The sequence below is a fragment of the Petaurus breviceps genome, unplaced genomic scaffold (genome assembly GCF_028583685.1).
Source record: "Petaurus breviceps papuanus isolate PSGF00001 unplaced genomic scaffold, PetGlider_PUasm1.0 90845, whole genome shotgun sequence".
NCBI classification, from domain to species: Eukaryota; Metazoa; Chordata; class Mammalia; order Diprotodontia; family Petauridae; genus Petaurus; species Petaurus breviceps.
Genome location: NW_027187359.1, coordinates 2,581,656 through 2,606,365, shown reverse-complemented (window position 1 = coordinate 2,606,365; position 24,710 = coordinate 2,581,656). Strand labels below are relative to the sequence as shown.

Sequence of the window (24,710 nt, the reverse complement as noted above, 5' to 3'; positions counted from 1 at the left end):
AGAAATATAAAGCAAATTCATGTTATAGAATAAAAACTTTCCTCCTGGAACTTATTTATTGGATATTTTTTTTAAAAGAATCTGAGTAAATTAATTATGTAAGGTTCTCAATAAAAATAAAATTATTGTATTTATGAAAATTTTAGAGTTATGCATAACTAATTCACAAATAATGTTTTTATAGATTTCTCAATAAAAATATACCTGCGATGAAAGTGAAACAGAAGTAAAGAACTGCTTGTTCATCATTTAACCAACTTACTGAAGCAATTCTCACTTTATTTTAAAACCTAGGTATTTCTAAATATTCACGGTTAAGGAAAACAAATTGCCAAGTTCAAATATGATACATCTGATCTTGTTCCAATTTGAATAAGAAGAATTAATAGTCTTATCTTATGATAGTATATTGAATCAAGCATTTGAAATTGAAAAATCTTATTTCCTTTTGGCTACAGGTAGACAAATGGTTCTGTAGTTGATTAAACAAAGCCACATAAAGTTTGCTATTCTTTATATTAGTGTACTGTTTTCATGGGAATGGGGTTTTCTGCCTTTTTTTAATACAAAATGCTGATTTTAATTAATGGTGGAAAAAGAATTGTAAATAGCAACATCATCAATGACCATATTTAAAAGATTTTTTTTTGCCAAAAAATAAGTATCAAATTAATAATGTTATTATGGCTATTGGTTTATAACTTATAGAAATGAAAATTGCTTAGGAGTTTATCAATCAACAAATGTGATGTATTCTATTCTTTTACTATATGATTGGTTATTTGTGTGTGGTTATAAAAATATGATTCTTAATTTTATTTGGATAAATATGAGTTAAGAAATTAGCTTCATAGGTCATTTTATTTTTCTTTGCTTTTTGGGGGGAGGGGCAATTGGGGTTAAGTGACTTGCCCAAGGTCACATGGCTAGTAAGTGTTAAGTGTCTGAGGCCGAATTTGAACTCAGGTCCTCCTGACTCCAGGGCCGGGGTTCTATTCACTGTGCCACCTAGTGTCCCCATAGATCATTTTATGAAAAGTATAGGGCAGAGATGTCAAACACAGGGCACTAGAGTGATGGTGGGCTGAGTACCTTAACCAGACTAAGATATAATTAGGACATTTTTATCAAAATAAATAAAAAATATAATAGAATATAATATTAACATGTGTTTGTTTTTTTAAAGTCAATTTGTCTACAGGGATCCTTATGTATGGTTTCATGATGCCTTTTCTGTTTGAATTTGATACCACTTGTGTAGAGTACGACATTTTTTTTTTAAGAACTGGAGCAGTGCATAAAATTGGGAAGTTACAGAGAGTAATGCCTCACATATAGTCTATGCTGGATAAATATTTGTTGAATTAGCAAGGGAATATGTGTTCCAGATTATTTTACTTTTCTCTATCCTGCTTCTAGAATTCCTTTCCTTCCACACTTTCTCTCTCCTTTATTGCAGTTCTGAGAATTTAAGAAGCATTATCCCAATTTCTTTGTGGCTGAAAAAAAAAAAAAAATATATATATATATATATATAAAGATTTGTCCAAGATCAGCAAATTACTATACAAACCCTGTGTGAATTAAGGGATTCAAACCTTTTTTTGGACTCACTAGCCAGTGTTAAGAAAAAAAGGAAATGAAAAAAAAGATTGTCAAAAGGGTAACCCACATTTGGGGCAGCTAGGTGGCACAGTGAATAGAGCACTGGCCCTGGATTCAGGAGGACCTGAGTTCAAATCCAACCTCAGACACTTGAAATACTAGCCATGTGACTTTGGGCAAGTCACTTAACCCCAATTGCCCTCCAAAAAAAAAAAAGCAAGAAAAAAAGGAAATGAGAAAGAAGCAACAAGAAATAGAAACAAGACAGGCAAATAGTCTCATCCCTGGTTTGAATCATTTAAAATTTCTGAGATGCCAAGAAAAACAATTATGTCCTCTACAGACCTGAAAATCACCCAGAATCCCTCTCTAGAAAGCTCCCAAGACCATTCAAACTTCTTTCACTATTTTAGGTTCCACCAGGCAGAATTCAGCTAGAGTGTGTGTGTGTGGGTACTCTCAGTTAACATCATTCTTTGCAGATTTCGTCCAGCCTCTAAGCATAGCCCCAGTAGTAACTATCAATATAAAGCAAGAAGATGAGAAAGAGTTAGTCAATAGCATCTGTATGGTGTCATCCCATAAGAACCATATGGTGACCAACTAAGAGAAAACCGTAGGGCATCTAGGACAGTGGAACCAACATAGCCTAGCTGTTGTCATGGAGATGCCAAAAGGGCCCTATGTGGGTGATTTGCAAGATTGTGGGGTTTTTTTTGTACATATGCTTTCCAGAGCCTGACTGTATACTTTGTCATATTCGAGGAAAGAAGAAAATCTCTTAAATGGGGGTAAAACAAAATATCAACACCATTTCCTGCCTCCTATTCCTTCAGCTTCAGTTGCCTCATCTGTAAAATGGGGGTAATGACAGCACCCACCCCACTGGGCTGTTGGGAAGATCAGATGAGAATATGTAGAAAGTACTTTGCAAACCTTAACTATTGTTAGTATTACTATTATTTCCACTTCATGATAATAAGGGGTCTAGAAGGTGAAATATCTTTTAACCTAGAGCAACATGACTTTCCAACTCAACCATTTTTAAGTGACCCTTCTCTAACACATACTAAGTTCTAGCCAAACTGGACAGTAGTCTAGTTGTTTCCAAAACTCAGTATTCCATTTCCTATCTCCCTGAGTTTATACCAGATGTATACCTTCCTTATCTGTGCTCTTCAGAATCCTTATCTTCCTTCTCCAGTGAAATTTTCATTAATCCATCCCACCCACCAAATGTTCTCTCCCTCTTCAAATTGTCTGGTGTTTAATTTTCTGTGTACCTGTAATAACATTCCCTTCTCCCTCTTAGAATGTAAACCCCTCAAAGGCAGGGATATTTCACTTTTATGTCTTGTCAGATCCAACAGAGAATCTTACCTGTAGTAGGGATTTTAATGTTTGTTGAAGTGAATGGAAGACTGAGTTTCTGACATTAAGGCCAGAAGTAAACAACAGCATTTCTTGACTTATCAATGAGGCAGATTACAGAGGTGGGAGAAAAAGAAGAAAGAACTAATGGGGGTAACAGTTAGAGATAGAAAGAGGTCAAGAAGATAATAAAGTTGAAGATCTCCTTGAACAATCCACACAGAAAAGTACACGTGATTTATAGCTGGGATTTGGGTCCAACTAACAAAAATTAAACTGTCATCCAACTAACAAACATTAGATCATCAGGAACTTGGTCTGGGGGAATATAAGGCTTCCTTACCCCAAGGCAAACTAACTCTGTACCATTAGCTAAACTTGATACCCTTTGTGACTTGCATTTAAATCCCAGTGGTAGATCAGTGCTCTGCCTGCTGACTTCTCACAGTTTCCTTATTTTCTCTTCTTGGGTATAAACCTAAGGGTAGATAATTTGTTTCTCCCCAAACAGATAGAGGTTCAATTGATCTTCATCTTGTTTGTATCACAGACCCCTCTGGCTGTCTGAAGATACCTAATCACCCCTTCTCAGAATATTTTAAAATTGACATAATTAAATACATAAGATTAAAAAACAGATGAATTACATTGAAATATTCTTATCAAAATACATATTTTAAAAACAAGTTCATAGACCCCAGATTTTAAAATCCCTATAGATGCTGAATAAATTGTTGTTCTAACAGCAATAGAAATGAGATTATTTTGGCTCCAAGTAGCTGAATACCAGTATGTACAGTCCAATGGTCATAAAAACACAAGTACATATACTTTATCTTTCATGAGTATTTTTATAACACATGAACAGTCATGGTGTTCATGAACAGCCCTACAGCAGCTTACAGAAATATGGAACAGACTGTCTAAGGAGGCAGTTCCAATTACATAGGAACTATGTAACTCATATGTAAACTGAGTAATATATGTAAACTCATAGGAACAATAAGTGTCAGTAATGGAGAAAAACAAGTTTTGAAATAATGAAAACAATTGTTAGGCAACATTTAAAATTTTTTAATATTTATATTTATAGAAAACAATGGCTCCCAAAGGATTAGATGTGGTCCCTGGGAGGTTGCACTTCTGCCAGAATAATCTCTGTATTCTTATTCTTTAAGGAAAACAAAAAGAGACCAAAGGCATCTTAGGACACTAGCTAAAAGCCTGTTGCAATTCACTGGGTTTAACTGAAGAGCAACAAAGGTTAAGAATGAGTTAAAAGACAAGGCTTTTGCCTAATGCACGGTTGGAGTACTCTTGCCACCTAGTGGCCAGTGTAAGATCCTACTCTACCCCATCCTTACCTGGAATAGCCACCTGAGAACTGGGACTGGGCAGCTGGGAGTTTGCTGATAGAGATGACCAAGGAACCCTCTTTGTAGGAAGGATACTTGCTGTGCAAATGTGAAGCTGGAGAGGCAAAGGGCAAGGGGATTAGACTCGGGGCCTGGGTGCCAATCCTTATTGTTACCACCACCCAAACCTCCAGCATTCAAAATACCTCAACTCGCCTCTATCAAGAGGGTTAGTCAGTAAGGGGGAAAAAATGCTAATGGTTATGAAATAATAATGCTGTTGGTTAGGTGAACGATGTTTTTGTTCTTGAGCCCTCTCTCTTCAACAGTGCACATCTAAGCAAATCATTTCTTCAATGTGAGTCTCTGTTCTCTCAGTAACAATAGAAACATTTCTTTCATTCCCCCCCCCCCCACTAGGTTTTGCCAGGATTACTAATTTCTTTTTTTTCTCTTGTTTTTCAGAGGGAAGAAGGTAGGGCAATTGGGGTTAAGTGACTTGCTTAAGGTCACATGGCTAGTTTTGTGTTGTGTCTAAGGCCGCATTTGAACTCAAGTCCTTCTGACTCCAGGCCAGTGCTCTATTCACTGTGCCACCTAGCTGCCCCAAGGATTACCAGTTTAACAGATCTATGATTTTATTTGGAAGGATACTCTTCTCTCTACCAAGAGAAGTCACAAACCCTTTACAAGAAGACAGTTTTAAAGAGTCATAGTGGTCAAAGAATGCATCGCTTTGTGGCCAAATTGGAGACGAACCTCTCCAAACTTTGCTGGCCTGGTTCTCGAACAATCAGTGCCTGTCATGGATCCTTTACTGGAAGCCTTTCTAGTTTGGTAGGACCTACCAGAGCTCACACTCTGTGGGGATGGCCTTCAAGAAACCCAATTCACCTCCATGTCACACCAAGGGAGCAAGGTAGGGCTTTAATGGCAGTTTATAAAGATTTTTGGTTTTTTGTCTAAATCTGTGGTTTCATTAGTATAGGGACCTCTAGGTGAGAAGAAGCTCTCTCAATCAATGCAGATATGCAGGTTTCTTGATTTACAATCTCAGAGAGTGGCCCAGGGCACTGAGAGATTAAGTGATTTTTCTCACAGTTACTGGAGCCACTATGTGTCAATCTAGGGACTTTGAATCCAGTTCTTCTTGACTCTGAGGCCTGACTCCACTATACCGTTCATATCTCTTATGAGCATTATCAATAATTAATAATGGCAGAATGCTTTTTTATTTGTTTGTTTTTGGAGAGGGGAAGGAAAGGCAAATGGGGTTAAGTGACTTGCCCAAGGTCACACAGCTAGTTAAGTGTTAAGTGCCTGAGGCCCTTTTTGAACTCCTGATCTCTGGATTTCAGCTCTATTCATTGAGCCACCTAGCTGACCATGGCAGAATGCTTGAAGAGCTTCTGATATAGGGCAACAGAGCCCTATATTATTAAAAGTACTTGCTTTTTATTAAAACATTTTACTATATCTTACTCACAATACTGAGCAATAAGCATCATTCTCTCTATTTTATAGATGAGAAAAACTGAGGTATTTTGGCAAGTTTGGAGAAAAAAAAAGATTTGAGTGTCTGAAGTGAAGTGAGAATCTAGAAGTCACATAACTCTCCATCCTGGGCTTTCTGCCATAGACACTTTTAATGGACAGAATTAGCAAATGAGAGGACGTGGTGAACACAAACAGCATATCTGGGTCTGGTTTCACACAGTATTTATATAGCATTTGTATTTTTCCAAAGCAAAGGAGATACTTAAGAAGACGGGAAAACTGACACAAAGATGCCCAGAGTCAGGGGGAATTCTGAGCAAGAAATAACAAAACAGTATTTAATATTGAACAGTCAAAGCAGTTGACTCTAAGCCTGCTCAGAATGTTATTCTGACTCCATAGATAGCTCTGAGGATAAGCCTCTTCTTCCATTTCACCTCTCACCATGTCTCTCCCTTTTAATAAATTCTCTCAGAAATACAATTATTACTACAGGAAGAAACCTCTTTGATTACATGTTTAGTAATTTCCACAAATATGCAGGCTAGGCAGAGGGAAATTAGGAAAAGGAAGGAATTAAGAATTATGAATTCTAGGGGCATCTAGGTGGCACAGTGAATAAGAGCACTGGCCCTGGAGTCAGGAGGTCCTGAGTTCAAACCCATCCTCGGACACCTTACTAGCTGTATGACTTTGGGCAAGTCACTTAACCCCAATTGCCTTGCCTTCCCCCCGCCAAAAAAAAGAATTATGAATTCTAGTCCTGCTCAGTTGCTGACTTGAAAGGATCCCAGATACCTTTCTATAAAACAAAGAGGTAGATGAATCTTTATAAGTAATAAAAAATATCAAACTGAGTTATATGAGGCAGCATGATATAGTGGCTAACATACTGGGCCTGAAATCAGTAAGATCTGGGTTCAAATTCTGATTCTGGTACTTACTAGCTATGTGACCATGGACAAGTCATTTAACCTCTCCTGTACCTTAGTGGACTCATCTGTAATATGTATATATATATATATATGTATATATATATACACACACACACACATGTTTATGTATATGTGCACACATGTATATATACGTGTATATAGAGATTTTATATACATATATACATGCATATATACACATATGTTTTTATCTTTTTTACTTTCCCAGAACTGTACAATAAGCAGATGCTTTAAATATATATATACACACATATATATAGTATATATATATATGTGTGTGTGTGTGTGTGTATTTAATTTAATACACGGTATCCCAACAGTCTTAAAGCTTATAATTGCATGAAAACTTTTGGGATACCCTGCATAATTTAACAGGTAAATCTTTGCAATTCAATGTCAGCAAAAGTGTTTTAGGACCCTTTGCTGAAAAACATTTAATATTCACTATTACTCAGATTTCATTGGTTTGAGAACCTCTTCCACTCTGGTAGATTGAAAAGCATCTAGCATTTATAGTAGAGGTCAGAGAGGGTAAGTGAATCGTCCATTGACACACAGCTGTGAAATATCAAAAGCTGGAGTTCAACCCAAGTCTTTCAGATTCCAAGTCTAATATTTTATCTACTATGCCAGACTTTCTTCTCTTTTGTAGTTTTTTGTTTTTCGGGGTTTTTTTTTGCTTTTTAGAGTGGGGAAGGTAGGGCAATTGGGGTTAAGTGACTTGCCCAGGGTCACACAGCTAGTTCTTTTGTGTTAAGTGTCTGAGGTCACATCTGAACCCAGGTCCTCCTGACTCCAGGGCCAGTGTTCTATTCACTGTGCCACCTAGCCACCCCCTCCCTTCTCTTTTGGTAATAGTACATATTAATAACTTCTTTTGTAGAAAATGCCAGGTTAGAACATAGATTTTAGACCTGGAAGATTCTTAAGTGCTTATTTATTCCAATTCCTTTCTTCTACAGATAAGGAAACTGAGGCTCAGAAAAGTTAAGTGACTTTTCCAAGGTCACATAGGGAGCAAGTAAATAATAACACTATGTTTATATCTTTAGTAATGTGTTATTTCTCTCTTAAGATTACATGGGTTTTGAGTTTCATCTTCTATACATGTACATACCTGTTACATAATATCAGTAACATATATCTTGTCTTGAGATAATTGAACATGAATTTTTGCAAAAGGTGCTTGTAGCTTCTTATTGTGGACAGATGAGTCCAGGGAAAAGTTTCAAATAGCATTTAAAATCATGACTCTGAAGGAAAAAGACGTTCATAGAAATACCATTTGTCTCATTTTTAAAAAAAAATCAAGGTATTTTAAGTGGCTGGGAACAGAATGATCCAAGTGAAGTTTTCCCTCAAGCCAAACTGCTGTCTCCCTAAGTATGTTCAATCAATTTTGAAAAAATTCTTCTCAAATCATTTGAAAATTCTAAAGAAAGAACTTTTCTTCTGTTACAATGGTTATTCTTTGAAAATGCCCCAATATTCTTGCTCACAACTTAACCATGAAGATACTGTGCACAAATATGTATAGAGGCAAACACTGTGATGCAGAGAGACATAGTTAAGGGTGCACACAAGCCCAGATGTATAGATACAGATATACAAAAGGCAGTCACATCTGCAGGACTATGCAAATTGGCAATGACCCTGCCAGAGGGCATATGGTCAGGAAAGGAAATAAACACAGTGATTCTGAGACTATTTAGTTCAGCTCAAAGAGCTCAGCACTATGGCATTCTGGCTAAAGGGCACCCTGCCAGCTTCTCAATGGGGGAATTGACTGGATGAACCCCTGTTGGCTCAGATCAACACATTTCCAACTGATGCTGTAAGAAAGAAAGCCTACTTCCAGCCACATTTCTCTTCTGCTGCAACAGCCTTAGAGGGCAATTTTTGCTAGAAGAATCAGCTCCTTCCCCTCAGGTTCAGAGCTGCTGAGTTGAGCTGCAATCTTTGAGGCCAGAAACAATAGATGGAAAAAAGATGGTATTTCTGTTGCCCTGCCTGGGAGGAAATGGCTTTCAAGGAATTCTTTGTTTAGAGCTGGAGGAGATACAAGGAATCTCCATTGCAGGTTCAAGCCAAGCCAAGTCCATTTAATTGGTCTCCACCTTGGACTCCTTTCACCTCAGCTGAACTGTGAACTATTTAACTTTATTCAGAACACAGAGAGATTGAGGCATAGACAAAGTTATGGGAAGAAGACTAGAATCCAGGAATCACATTTGACTATGACACAGGAAAGAAAGAACTTGACAGAACCACAGACAGCATAGGAGTGCTGAGAGCATGCAGAGAAAGCCAACAATAAAGTGAGCAAAATTCTTGTCATGTCCAAGAATATGAAATGATCCTAAAATCTACAATACTTATGTTGGATTGAAATGATAGGATCATTTCCCTGTGACAACCCTCCTGGTCCCCCACCCCCACCCCAGTAAGAAAGTTCAAATGAGGCCCAGGAGCTGTTCCAAGCATGTCTGGAGATGAAGGCATAGTGTCTAAGCAGATAACAGAGGCAATCTCCAGGCCTGTCTGAATTTTTCCAAGTGCCTAAAACAGCTGTCAAAGTCTGATCATTCCTTTCAAGAGAGGCTTTTTTATCTCAGGCACTCAGAGATGAGGAAAAATTGCTTGTGCAGTACAATCTACCAGTGAAAGAAAGAAAGATGGAGAAAGGAATTAACCATGAGCTAAATTGCTAGAAGACTGACCTGAGTCCTCTATGGTCCAGTCACAAACCCTATGGACAGTGGGATTCATTTGATTGGCAGCTGAAACTCTCCATATGGGTCATCTCCCACATTAAAATGTGAGTTCCTTTGAGAGGAGAGACTGTCTTTTCTACTTGTAGCCCTGCTTCTTAGCACAGAGCAAGTACTTAATAAATGTTTCTATTCATTCATTCATTTTAGTAAAACCCTAGACTTTCATGGTGATGCAAAAGAATTCTTAGTATCTATTTTTGATACAGCCTGAGGAAAGCTGGCTCTCCTCCCTATGCCTTCTCCTGTGTAAGCAGACAGTTGTCCCAGAGAGTAACAACTCCAGAATGCTTGGGGAATCTCAAATGTTAAGATCTGGAGAGTACACAGTACAGCTGTTGATAGAACACCTGTTTCTGTGCACCTGTAAGATTTGTCAGGGGTAAGTTTAAATAAAACACTTAAGAAAAGAAATAAATGTAGGGCAAGGCTTTTCCATCAGTTAGTGGGTTCTCCCTCACTAGAGGTCTTCAAGCTGGGTGGCCACTGGTTGGATATATACTGTCATGTCTGACTTGGTAGACCCCCTTCCAGTTCAGATTCTGTAATGATATTATATCTGCTCAGGTTCTCTCTCTCTCTCTCTCTTAAAAAAAATGACAAACAAGTATTACCACAAAGAGTCAGAAACCTAATGATCCTGAAGGAACACTCCTTTGACTAATGCCTTCATTATTCTGTAAAACAAGCCTGGTCATTGTCCAGGCCTTCCTTCTCTTTGGGACTGTTTGATTATTTTAAGAGGTAACTGTAGCAGGTGGGAAAGCTCAGTGCTGTCCATGCTCTATAACTGAATTGATTTCAAACCTGTTTCAGGAAGCCATGGAAAGGATAAGAAGTTTATTGTTATGCAGAAACTGGGGCTGCTTGGTCTCAAAGGGATATGGCTCTCAATCACCGTTTAACATTAATGATGTTTTTATACAACGGACTATCTACTTTCTCATGCCTCCTGAAATATTCATGAAGGAATGCCCCAGGTGGCCACAGGTGCTGACATGACAGGCTCCCAAGCCTGCATACATGCGAGCACTAAGCAATTCACACAGAGTGGCTTAGGCACACAAATATTTGATAGAACAAATATACTTACTTGCACTCCCCCACAAAGATATTTATGCAGAGACGTACTGCTATTGCCATGTACACAGTGTGTGTGAATGGGAAGTTCTATAAATAATGTAGCAAGTAATCTCCACTCTTATTACCCAGCCCCCAAAGCAGCTTCTCTTGCTCCGTTTGAGTAAAATAAATGCACAGTGAATTTGGGCCTGAACCTTCTATTCTACGAGACAGAATGAAACTCTGCCAAGTAGAACAGAGGTTTGTACAGCAAGTGCTCAAATCTTATTGAATCATGTCCTCTCTCTTCCTTCCTTCCTGTCTCATTTCTCTTCTCGTTGTTTCTCTCTAGCTTTCCTTTCATTCCTCCTTCTTCTTTATCCCATCCTCCTCTTTCCTCTTCCTCTCTGTTATACTCATCAATCACACATACCATTCAAAGGCCCATTCTATCCAGCCCAACCAACCACATTTTGTTTCACTTCTGCTCCCTTCTCCATGACTGCCCAAGGGTCAAGGAAAGATTTCGATATCCGGGAGTCTTTATTAATGTAAAAATTAGGAAGTGCTGGTGAGATAGCAAGGCTCACGAGTTCTGTTCTTGGTCTGGCTTGAAGGAAAAGTAGAACTTCCCATCTTTATTCTATCTTCCCCCAAATGTTATCCTTCATGGTTTCAGAATTGGATTCTCCAATCATCCTCATGAATAGGTGTCATGGCCAAACCCTGCCTCTAGCAAATACTAGCTGTGTCTTTATGGACAAATCATTTAACTCTTGTGAGCCTCAGCCTCCATATCTACAAAATGACAGTTGTGATGATACCTGTAATGCCCATCTCACAGGCTTATCATGAGGCTACAATGATCTTGTCTATACATAACCTCTGACAAAGCACCTTCTCTTTTAACAAGTTTTGGTTGTTTTTCCCTTAAAATTTCCTGGATGTTTTTAGGGGCCAGGAAAAAAATACACAAGGAAATTTGAGTTTGGGATGGCCTCTGGGCATTTAAAATAAGTAGAGTTGTCAATGTCATGTTATGAGTGGAATATTTAAAAGGAGAATCACTATCCTTTGCGAGAGACAGGAGACAACAGAGGCACAGGAGAGAAGGCACAGACAGCATGCAATTGTGTGTTGAGTTGAGGGCAGGGGCTCCTGGGGGATGTGAAGGGGTTCCTCAGGGCTTTAGAACAAGCCTAGGAGGAGAGGACATCTGGCCATGGGCCCTCTGGTGACCATCTCATCAAGGTTATCATGCAACACATTCACCTGGGTGGCCTGTGACAAAGCGGGAGCCAAGGTTGCAGGATGATGCCTCCTTCCACTGGAACTCTGATATGGAGGTGATGCTGCAAGTGCTTCTCTATGCAAAACCAGGTGTAGAAGAAGACTGGTTTGGGAGAGCTGGAAAATTTAGATCCTAATACAAGCAAGTGGCTGTGGATTACTCTGTTGCAAGTTTCAACCAGGTTTCCTCTTATTTTTCTATTTCACTTCAGGAAATTCAATTTAATCAAGATGTAAGTGAGCAATCCTTCTGTCATGATAATGTGGGAAAGAGATTAAGATCTTCGAAGAAAAGGGGCTAGAACCAATTGATAAATTGTGAATTATTGTTGGGAATTAATCATACCCTTAGATTAGAGATTGGAAAAGGCACTAGGAAGGAAAAGTTAGGAGATAAAATAATGGCAGTCCTGATTTTATAACTGAAAATGTTAGGGATGGTCACCCATGCACAGCTGCCCCAACTGTTAGTTCAGGACTTTTAGTGCCACCTGGTGGCTTGTTCTAGTAAATCAGCCCCGTGTAGTTATTCCAGCCTAGTTCTCCTAGGGCCAATGTTGTCCCTGTATGGGGAGGACATTTGCCTTATATGTAGGAATCCCTACCCTTTTTATATGTAAAGTACTTCATAAACTTTAGTGGGCTATATGAATGTCAGTCAACAAATAAGATGTTAGTAAAAGACAAGCAAAAGGAAAAAATAAATTAAGTGCTACTTATGTATTTGTGCTGTTCTTCACATCTAGAATGTACTTTCCACTCTTTTATTTAAGCCAATCATACCCATCTCAAGTACCATTTCCTCTATAAAATCTTCCTGGAAAACTTTAGCCCACATGGACCTCTCCTCTTCCTAATATCCTGTAGCACCTGTTGCCCATCCAACATTTTTGGGCCCCTAATTAGATCTGTAGTATTATTCTTTAAATTCTCATACATGCAGTACGAGGTATCTCCTTTCTACAGGAGCACCTGCTTTACACAGGCACTAGAAAGGAAAAAGGCAAGTGGGTGAAAGGAAGGCGACATACAAGTATGTGCCTCTTAGGGAAGGAAACAGAAAAGAGCTACTCGGTGCAGCCTCTGCCTGAGTCACTAGATGGTACTCCAAACCCAAAACTACTGGTCAGAGTGCCTTCTGGTCCTCCTCACATGCAAAGGCAGGATTTTCCTGTGCTCCTTAGCTTTTAGCCTTCCTCTGAGGTAATATAAACTACAAGTTCTTTCTCAAACCGAGCCACTTCTTGTCCTTTCATCTCTTTGAATTATTGTCTTCCCCTTGTCCCAATGAAAGGATTCAAGGAGAGAGACCAGGGAGGTCTGATGATCCTAGAATAGGAACTTAGGTGCCTCTCCTCCTCACAAGCGATCATGGTGAACTCTCATTTGCAGTGGGGCAGGAGGCACCAATAAAGTGAAGAGATGCTATCTGTAGACTACAATGTTCTCTTTTCATTACCCATCTTCCTATTGCAGATCTGGTCCTTCAAAATTTCAGCAGAGAGAAGGGTATGCCAAGGTATCACATGTAAAGGCACAGCACCTAGCCCTATGCCAACAGAAAAGCATGAGGAGAAGGTCCAAGGCTGGAGTAGTGGGAAGCAAATAAGCCAGAAGTCAATGCAGTTGGCAGTCAAGAGAGGTTCTGATGGTTATTAAGACCTCTGACTACTGCTCATCCTTTGGTGCTAGTGAACTGGAAAAGCTTATTTCCTTGTTAGTCACTGTAACTGAGACCTTTCATTACCTTCCTTGCCTTACTTTTGTTTTGTTCTTTTTTTTTAAAGCAATCGGGGTTAAGTAACTTGCTCGAGGTTACACGGCCAGTTATTTCTGGCTGTGGTGCTGAGTATCTGAGCCTGGATTTGATCCCCAGGTCATCCCAACACTGGAGCCGGTGCTCTTACTCACTGAGCCACCTGGCAGCCCCTCTTACTTTGCTTTTAACCCATGATTCCAAGATGGCGGGCATACCCCCCCCCCTTGTATTCATACTCCTTTCATAAGCCATGAAAACATATGGCATGGATTCCTTCCAACTGCGCCCAAACGTCTGGCAGTCATGTGGCACAGTGGATACAGCATTGTACCTGGAGTCAAGAAGACCCAAGGTTCAGATCTGGCCTTAGATACCTAATAGCTGCATAACCCTAAGTAAGCCTCTTAATCATTCTGCCTCGGTTTCCTCATCTGCAAAATAGGGACAATAAAATAGCCTACCTCTCAGTTTTGCTGTTAGGATAAAATGAGATATTTTTAGATACTCTGCAAACCTTAAAGCACTATACAAATGCTAGTTATCATTGTCATCATCGTCCCCTGGGAGGGCAATCAGGAAGAGTGCTAGGAGATGACTGGAAGGAAATATCTACATAGGGCTGATAGGAGGATTCAATGAGTGAACGTATGTAGAGTGCTTTGCAAAATATCAGGCATTGCTATTGTTATCTTCCTTTTCACTTTACCCGATGAAATGATAGGATATATGATCATGAAATGTTAAGTACCTCTGTTCATGAATACAGTGGGCAGCGATCGGGGAGCAGAACCTAGAGAAGGGGAGATCAGTTTCATATTTTAATATCTGGAGCAATATTCTGTTTCATTCCCTAGATTAATTTCAGATTCTGCCGGTGAAGGTTAATTCAAACTCGTGATGGTAGTGTGAGAGCCACCTACGTGTTTTTTAGACTGACAGCTCCTGCAGCCTCGTAGGAAAGCCAGGACTATTCTGGGTATGGGCAGGAGGAAAGCTGAAGAGGCTGGGGGGGGGGTAGCGCCATCTGTTGGCCAATTCAAATTTTGCACTACTTAGATGGATAAATACTTCAACATCAGAAGGTAAAGAAGGCAGCAGCAGAGCCACACAACTAAAGGGCCCCCCCCATGAGGAATAGAAAGACTTTTTTTTTCAAAGTGACCCTTCATGACCCTATTCGGAGTTTTCTCAGAAAACTGGTTTGCCATTTCCTTCTCCAGCTCATTTTATAGATGAGGCAACAGAGGACTAAATAACTTTTCACCCAGCTAGCAAATGTCTGAGGCTGGATTTGAACTCAGGTCTTCCTGACTCCAGGCCCATCTCTATCCATTTTGCACGTACTTGCCCCTAAAAAGATTTTAATTAACAATTAATAATTTATCAAATGGCTCATTTATGCCCTTATTCCTATAGTATTCATAGCTCTTCCCCTCAACTTCCTACAAACCAAAAAAGCTCACTGTCCATGCTTTCTCTGGTGCATCCAACGTGTTTCTGTCTGGCCTCCTCTGGTATCTTCTGCCTTGTTTTCCAAAAAGCAAGCCACTACCTTCATTTTAAAACGTCTAGGTGAAGCTCTCTATTAAATGACTTTAGGCAACTCTGCCAAGGTTCATCCTCTGAGACTACAAAGACCAAAACATGCCCAACCCTTCAGTGTCTTCAGGATGGAAGCAGTACCAGAGAAAGAAATGGTAGCAAAGCCTGGCCACAATCCAGTAAGTAATACATGTGTAAGTCATGACTTCCCAACAGGATTGTAAACAGCTGGAGGGGGAAGCATTATGCCCTACACTTTTTTTGAATCACCTACAGTGCTATGCACATAGAAGATGATTCAATAAATACTTGTGCTGATGGGAGAGCTCAAAATGAGGATACAGGAAAAAAAAAAGAAAAAGAAAGCACTTGTTTGACCTTTGAAATCCTTCTTATGTTTGCTTTTGACTGTACTTGATTCCCTAAATCCTGCACATTCTCAAAAGCCAAATAATGTTCCCCATTAGTTACTGTATAAAGCAACACTGAAATGCAAGCCTACCCCTACCTCTCCTCTTCCCCTCCAGCCCAGCTCTCAAAGGCAGATTTCCTTCCAATTCCACTCCTTACACTTACCTGAAGAAGAGTTCCTCCAGACCATTCCGAGGTACTAGACTGGTACAATCCAGGGTGCAGGACAAGAGGTGGTTCCGGGACAAAAACACAGCCTCACCTGGATGAATGTTTGGGATCATATACAGCTTCACAGAAAATTTCTCCACCAGCAGCCTAGGAAACCAATGAAATAGAAGACCAAGAAAGAATCTATCATTAAAAACATACCAACAGAACCCTAGCCTTCACAGGGTGGTTTTCATCAGCTGTTATGCCATGTACCTCTCCTACCTATGCTCATGTGTAAGCATTCCATAATCATCTTCAAGGTTCTCCAGAGAAGCAAGAAGAGAGTCACCTCCAGGGTTACTTCCCAGAAGTGGCTTCTCCCACTCATCTCTCCCCAGGGTCTGATTCCTACAAAGCAGACAGACAAAAATCATGCAATAATTGTTAGAGAAATAATTGTTCCAGGGCAAGAACTGCTAGTACCAGGCAGGCAGGAACCACATTGAATCCACAGCTCACATTCCTATTTCATGTAGATACTCTTTCAGGAGTTATCCCAAAACTAATCCCTAAAGTGACTTTCTGGAAGAGTAGGGTTCACTAGGGTTTACCAAAGCACTATCAAATATGGCCGAGAATCATGGCCCCCAACATTTATTCACTCATTCAATAAATACTTGTTGAGCACTTATTGGGCATTATATACTACATAAAAGAGAGGCAGGATGGCCTGGTGGATAGAGTGCTGGGTCTAGAGTCAGGAAGACGTGGATACCAATCCCTCCTCTGACACCAGCTCTGTGACTGTGTTCAAGTCATTTAACCTGTTGGTGTCTTAGGCAACTCTCTAAAACATCTACTAAATTACAGATGAAATAGACTTTAGCAAAGGGATTCCCTACACCCACAAAATGCCAAATAATCTGAGCATTGCTCTAGGTAGCACAGCAAATATAAAGAAGTGTAAGATAAGACTCAGTCCAACAAGCACTTATTAATAAAGCAAGGTGCTAGGAATACAAAATCAAGAATGAAAGAACTTCGATTCTGTTGGGGCTCGGAGTGGGGAGGTTTGGGGTGGGGAGGGAGGACAGCATGCATATAGCCAATTAAATAAAAAATAGATACCAAGCAATTTCCTGGAGCATGGGGAGGGAAACCACTAAAACTTTGGGGGAGGGATCAAAAGAGGATTTGTGTAGGAGGTGGAACTTGAATTGAGGATTTCAAGAGGGGAAGGTGAAGGACAGGTAGGAAGGACAGATTGTACAAAGTCACTGGGGCAGGAAATGAAAAGGCATGCACAGGGAACAAGCAGGCCTGGAGGACACTGTTGTTGTTGAATTGGTTCAGTCACATCCAACTCTTTGTAACTCCATTTGGTGTTTTCTTGGCAAAGATACTGGAGTGGCTCGCCATTTCCTTCTCCAGCTCATTTTACAGATGAGGAAACTGAGGCAAAGAGGGTGAAGTGACTTGCCCAGGGTCACATAGCTAGCTTAATGTCTAACTGGATTTGAACTCATAAAGAGGAGTCTTCCTGATCCCAGGCCCAGCACTCTATCTACTGTGTATGAATAGCAGTAGCATAAACTCGTTCTGGGAGATGGGTTGGAGACAGGGTGTGAACTTTAAATGCTAAACAGAGATGTTTGGATTTTATCTTGATAGGGAACTAGTGAAGATTCTTGAAGAAAGAAATAACATGGTGAGATCTGTGCTTTAGGATTATCAGTTGCCATCAATGTCAATTTATGGGTTTAGATAGAGGTTGGAGACAAGAAGACATTCGGGACAAGTAAAGGGCCTGAATTAGCAAGGTCACCTAGATTTAGGAGATAAGAGAAAGCTAAGAGTAAAGGATGAAGGTGCAAGCCTGGGTGACTGAAAAATATGGACATGAACCCAGCCCTCAAAGAGCTTGCAATACATTTAGAGGAACCAGTCACAGAGAAACAACATTTAAGTAACTATGCAAGATAATACATGATTAAGCACAAGAGGACTGGGTACAGGTAACATGCTATAGGAGTGCAGAGGAAGGAGAGATCCCTATGGCATGGCTTGATGAAGGAAGGTTTCTTAGAGATGGAAAAGATAGGGAGGAAGGAGGAAGGTATTCAAAGCAGGGAGCATAGCACAGCAAAGATGCAGATGTGAGAATAAACAAGGTGTGTTCATCAGCTCATTTTATGATGGGAGGTTCACTTTAGGGTTCATATTACAGGAGGTTCACTCTGGGGAATAATAATAGTATACCCAGGAATGAGGAACACTGCAAAAAGAGGGTCTGATGATTTTAAGGTCTGTTCAGCAATGCCCTAAGAAGCTTTCACCAGGCAGACTGAATCTAACTTTTCACACATTGATCTTTGTGATATCGCAGCAGCAAGGGGGAGTGGAACAATCAGTAGTAAAGTAATGAAACCTATATAGAAACAAAAAATAGGAGAAAAATCACTTGGGGATTTAGCCCAAAAAACATAAAAGCCTGGAAGATGGAGATGGAAAAGCATTGCTTTGATACTTTTCTTCTGTTTTGTTTACTTACCTGTTAAATATGTCTGTTATTAGTCAGAATTTATGGAGCACTTACAGTAGGTTTGTCAGAAAGTTTCTACCACACTTTACTTCTCCAACCTCCAGATTCACTTTGGGGATATCTAACTCCATGAATTAGCACAGATGAGTAATCAGGCATATATCCACAGGGCATATGGGGTGTTATTTCATCAATAATATTTTTAAAAAGAGTTTCTCAGTGTGCTCTTCAAAGGAAACGCCCATCCCAGGAAACTGTTCTAGGTTTAATGCTTCATAATAATGAGAATTTAGTGATAGTCCCTCTCATATATACAAATAGCTTTATAAACTACAAAGTATGTGTTTTTATATGTATACATGTGCATGTATATGTGAATATGTATATACACAAATGTGTGTATGATTTATTTTTATGCTTATCATTACTTACTTTTTCTCCTGTAGAAAGCAATCTAAACCATTGACATATTCATCTGGAGTCCTGAAGTCAAGCTAGAGAAAAATGTAGCAAGAAAGAAAAGAGAGAAAAGTAATATAAGATGTCAGTGCAACTGAATGGCCCTCAAATGAAAAGAGACATTTCCCAGAGCTAGCGGATCCTGGAGAGAATGATGAAAGCTCTAACAAGTAGCTTTCCTAAAAGGTACAACCAGTTTTTCTAAGACTATTAGCTTTTGTAGGGGGCTTGTGCTTTTGTTTTTCACTCATTAAGACTCATCTGGCTGACATTTTCAGATTAGTTCTATATTCAGTTGATTAGGGTTAGTCTGGATTCTTGGAACCTAACTTGGTGCCAAGGCATATCCCCATATTCTATGCCCTATAATAAGGCTTCCTGTTACAAACACTTTTCTTGCTTCATCTCCCTGTTTCCCTCAAACTTATTCCTCCAATTCACAGACTCTAATCTTGGAGTCCCAAAATTCAGAAACTGGGACCTCTTAGAACCGAATTTTCTAAGAATCAAAGTACAGAAAAATCTCTATGGGGTCTATAAAACCCATCCAAGTCACCAAATACCTAGTATGCAGTTATAAAACACTCCAAACCAAAAATGAATTAGTGTTTCTATACGAGGACCTTGAATCATAGCCAAACCAAGGAATTATAGGATAAAGCCAAGAAAGGAATTTTAGTAAACATATGAATGTGCAATGCCTTGCCATGAGATCTAGGGAACTATAAAACTGACCCAAGCCGATAGATAACCCTGGAGGCTGAAGAGGGGGGTTCCTTATGCTTACTGAGTCATGGGGCTCAAATTCTGATGCTGCCATCTGATGACCAGGGCCTTCCATGTTTGGGAACAGCTCCTCCAATGTTATCAATGCTTCCTCAGGGTCAGAGTCCAGCTGCAGGTGTTCCTCACTCAGATCATCCGAGGATACTGAAAGGAAGCTGACAGAATGGGTTTGGAATGGGGTTTCCCAGAAGTATAATAAAGCCTCATGGTTCTCAGGTTCTTCAATTTCTGTCTTTAGAAACAGACTCAACTCTGTGGATTCTACCACTTTAGTGATTTCTCTGTCCTGCCCCAAAGTTGCCTCCGGGTCTTCCATAGCAAGGGCTAGACTGTCCTCAGTGTTATTTTGTAAGGCTTGTGGGAGGTTTGGGGGTGGCGAGGGACTAGGGTTGGGGGGCTTTTGGTACAGGATTTCAATTGGTGGAGGGCTCCAGTCTTTTGGAAATAAGTCACCAGGATCCTCATCAGTCAAGAGAAAGGTACTGGTATTCCTTGAGGGGCTGGACCAGTTGGGTTGTAAGGCCTGCTGGAAATGGTCATCTAAGTCACTGGGGGTCTCCATCTTCAGTTTCTTGTGGTAATCCTGGGTCCCATCAGAAATTGGATTGTCATGGCCCCAAGAGGGATGGAAAAGGCGCTGTGTCAGTAAACCACCACAGAATCCATGGTGCTGGTTAGGCAGCTGACTACATGGAGCTCTTGGATTTGACTGGGAAGCTTTAAGGCAAGAGATAAGAAAAATAAAAGTTTACATGGAACTCAGGGCACAGTGAACACTTATGATTATATGCAAAACATTTCTGCTGTTCTATAACAAATAAGGATTCAACATTTCAATTCAACAAATATTTAATAAGCTAGCTTTTGCACATAGAAGAAATTAAAAGAGAAGAAATCACCTGATCGAGTAAGCAATCAATATGGGAAGAACAAAAAGGTACTCTGTTCCTCTAATCACCAAGTGCTCCTCAGCAAATCTGTTAACACTTTACACAGATGAGAAATGAACACCTCAACTTTGGGTCTTGGACGTCTTTAAATCCACAACAGACATTGTTGCCTTAGTTCCAAATTCATTCTAGAACAGTATTCATTCCCTTAATGTCTGTAACCTATCAATGATTGTAAGTAATCCCATAGAACAAATGAAAGAAATCAAGAAATGACATATTACCTTCATGGTGAGAAACCGTCGTCCTGCTCTTCTTACGTCTAGGTGTCCTTGAACTCCTAGGGGTTTTACCCTGAAAGAAATTTACTGTTAAGTGAAATTTAGGAAAATAGAATACCTTAATGAGCCCATATTCTTCTGTGAAGAGGAATCTGTTTCCTTTATCCCCATTAAGAAATTGCTTCTCTAGTGTTTTAACTCAAGTTAATTTAATATCCAACCACTGCAGAGACAGGGTCAGGTTAATAGGGAGAATCAATTTTGGTGCCTCCAGAAAAAAAAAAAAAGCACCAGAGGAAAAATGTCCCGTGTCACCTAATAAGACGATGATAGATCAATAAACATAGGAATCTTCTTAACTCTCAGCTCCTACACAGACACACACACACACACACACACGCTACTTGTGTTCTGTAGAGAGGGTGACAGAGAAATGTTTATTCCCTTCACTCACTCACCCTTGCCCAGTCACCATCTTGGAATTGTTCCTGGGTAGTGGCAGGGACTGAGAAACAAGAGAATAGTTTGCCAACCTTCATCCTCTTCATCTCCCATACTTGCTGGTATTCCATCAGGCTTGACTGAAATCTATTACTAAAGACAGACCTGAGACAGGCTTCTGACAGGAAGAGTGGGATTTGATACCAGCGCCTCTTTTCTCCCATCTCTGAAGAATGAGCTAGTGCTTTGCTGGATGGCCTTTTCTTTGGATGATGACTGAGTTCTTGATGGGTAAAACCCAATCTTTTTGCTACTTGGAGGCTACTGGTACCCTGCAACTAACCAGTTGCAGTTTCTTTCTTGAGGTGGGCTGGATAGCTTTCAAAGACCCTATGGACCTCTCCGATGGGTCAGTCATCTTGTTCAGAGATTTTGGCATGGGGTATACCCTCAAATGAGGAACCTGAACTTCCTACTTGTTCTCAAGAAGGAGAAGTCAACTTTAGCTCCCTGGCTGGAGACCACAGACTGACATCCAAGCAGAAACAGAGTCTCAGAATTCATTTAGTGGTAAGAACCAAATACACCACTTTCTGCTCAAAAGACAATGCCTTTGTTTTATGGGTTCTCTTACTAGAGGATGGGGAATATCATCTTCTTTTCCACCTGCAAGGATGGAGAACACAAAATTTACCCAATCCTTTTCGACTAAGAGAAAATACTGTACTTTTCATACTGTACTAGAAGAGTAAGATGTTCCTCATTCAATGCAGGTGCAAATCACTATAAAAAGGAAGAAAGGATGCCTTGCCTAAATAAATTAGGTTTATGGCAGATTTATGAATGGCATCCAGAAACCCTGATTCCTCATCATAGAAGTACAAAGATGGAAGGGACCTCAGAGGTCATCTGGTCTCATCTATATCTGACCAATAATTCATTCTGCAACATCAAAGACCTCAAATGAAAGGGGAACTGCTGTCAACAAACAATCTTCCATCCATTGCTCCTCGTCTTACCCTGTGGGGTCAAGCAGAACAAGTGCGTACCATTGGAGGGAGATGCTACTGAGATATCTAAATATGACCAGTATATACTTCAAGTGGAGTAATTCCCTCTTAAAGATGCCAAAACAAATCATTCAAACACAGTGACAATCAAGCTCCAGAACACTTATCTAATATTTATCTGCATTTTGAGGTGGGCTAATACCCTTGCAAATCAGAAGAACACAGCACTGCAACTTAGTACAGAAGAAATGAAGCCAGACATCCCAAGGCTCAGACATTTGGACAACATATCTGACTTTTTTTGGCTGGGAAGCTTGCCAATATGCTTTTGTTCAGAGATCCTTCAACATGATGAGAACTGTGGAGAAATTTGTCCATCAAGTTGATTAGGACATTGGTGGGCTTTGGACATTAGTGTGCTAACAACCTGGGCAGCTAGCTGCCTTTCTTTGATGCAGGTTGTTATATTTTGGATCCACACATTGCAAGAAAATAGCTGCTGCTCTTACTCGGAAACCTTTGAGGTTAGAATCATTTAGCACTGATGGGCCCAACTAAACCATCCCATAAATCTAAGCCCTTTCCCACATGACTTTCAAAGATCCTATTTCTGATCTTCCCCTAACACCTTCTCTTCTCTAGGGTGAACATCTCTAGTTCTTGCAACAAAACTTCTTGTGGTATGATTTTAAGGCTTACTGCTCCCTTGTTCACCTTCCTGTGAATGCTCTCCAGATTATCAATGTCCTTCCTAAAATGTGGAGACCAGAACTGAACAAAATACTCCACATGTGGACTGATCAGGGCAGAGTACTGTGGGACCATCATCTTCCTTGGTCTAGACGTTATACCTCTCAATGCAGGCTAAGACTATTTTGTACGCCACATCACACTGTTGATTCATATTGAGCTTGCAAGACACTCAAACTCTTATTCTTTTCCAAATTAACTGCTAGTCATGCCTTCCACAATTTTAATGAGTGAAAATTGGTTTTTGAACTCAAATGTAGGATTTTCAATTTATCCTTGTATTAAGATTCATTTTAGAGTCAGAATAATGTTCTAGTCTACTGAAGATAACTTTTTAAAATTTTTTTTATTTTTTGTTTTTTGGAAGGCAATTGGGATTAAGTGACTTGCCCATGGTCACACGACTAGTTTTTTGTGTGTGTGTTAAGTATCTGAGACCAAATTTGAACTCAGGACCTCCTGATTCCAGGGCTCTATTCACTGGGCCACCTAGATGCCCCTGATGATAACTTTTTAAGGTCATGATTCTGTCATCCATTTTACTGGTTCTCCCTCTTAACTGTGTCATCTGTAAATCTGAGAAGCATGCCCAGATCCAAGTGTAGCAGCAAGCACTCCAGTGTCCCCAGGGTGGCTGCCAACACAGGTTCTTGGATCTGCTTTGATAAAGGAAAGCAACTCAAAATGGGTTAACAAGCTTACTTTAATCAGTCAAATATGTATCGTTTACCTAGTTCAGGGGAAAAAGGTCAGCACCCCGAACTTCAGAATATACAGACAGAATTATCAAGATAGAGAAACAGATCAAGTAGACAGCTTTCCAAACTGTCCAACCATTACATCCATACCAAATCAACATCTGGGTTTTTCAAAGCTGGGGGTGGGGGGGCTCACTTTGAGAAGTGTTCTGTGATTTGATCAGATGAGACTCTGGGAAGCCGTTGTTGAGAGCCCCCCAGCTCTCATCATACCAGATGTTGATTTGGTATGAATGTAATGGTTGGACAGTTTGGAAACTGTCTACTTGATCTGTTTCTCTGTCTGTATATTCTGAAGTTCGGGGTGCTGACCTTTTTCCCCTGAACTAGGTAAACGATACATATTTGACTGATTACAGTAAGCTTGTTAACCCATTTTGCTACACCAAGTCACTAATAAAAATGTAAGGTTGGCAGAGAGCCAAGAACAGATCTCTGAAGCACTAGAGTACTCCTTCCAAAATGAACCTATATAGTGACTAGACCTCCCCCTGGATCACACCACTTTGGGAGCACTAGAAGCTTGAGGGTCCCTAGCTGGAGCTTGAAAGCCACAGAAGAATGTAAGAGGATAGAAGCTCAGGCCAGACATTTCCTCCCCCACAGAAGTGGAGTGCAACATTAAGTCCAAAATCAAGAAGTAGGCTAGAAGAATGATCAAACAAACAAACAAAAAAAGAATTTGACAACAAAAAGCTATTATGGTGATCAGGAAGCTCAAGACTCAAACTCAAAAAAAGAGAATGACTCAAAAACATCTATAAACAAAGCCTGAAAGAAAAATGCAGTTTAGACACAAGACCAATAAAAATTCATAGAAAAGTTAAAGCAAGCAGTAAAGAAGAAGCTAAAAAAATTATTTTAAAAACCAACTGAGAACCATAGAGGAAAGAATGAGGAAGAGCTAGGGAAAAGAGAAAGATAAGGATAAAATAGAAAAAGAGATACAAAAACTTATGGAAGAAAGTAACTACTTGAAAATTAGAATTAGCCAAATAAAAGTTAATGACTCCACAAAACATCA

The 24,710-nt window shown here is 39.9% G+C and overlaps 1 protein-coding gene across 1 annotated transcript in view; it reads right to left on the bottom strand.

The window, feature by feature from the left end:
- Positions 1-21,299, bottom strand: part of FAM178B (family with sequence similarity 178 member B) — a 123,853-nt gene extending 102,554 nt beyond the window's left edge. The window contains 8 exon segments of the mRNA XM_069071900.1: positions 4,341-4,446; positions 15,782-15,934; positions 16,052-16,177; positions 18,744-18,805; positions 19,506-19,520; positions 19,522-20,273; positions 20,731-20,800; positions 21,186-21,299. Of these exon segments, the coding sequence (XP_068928001.1) occupies positions 4,341-4,446; positions 15,782-15,934; positions 16,052-16,177; positions 18,744-18,805; positions 19,506-19,520; positions 19,522-20,273; positions 20,731-20,800; positions 21,186-21,299 (1,398 nt within the window).
- Between the last annotated feature and the right edge of the window lie 3,411 nt (positions 21,300-24,710).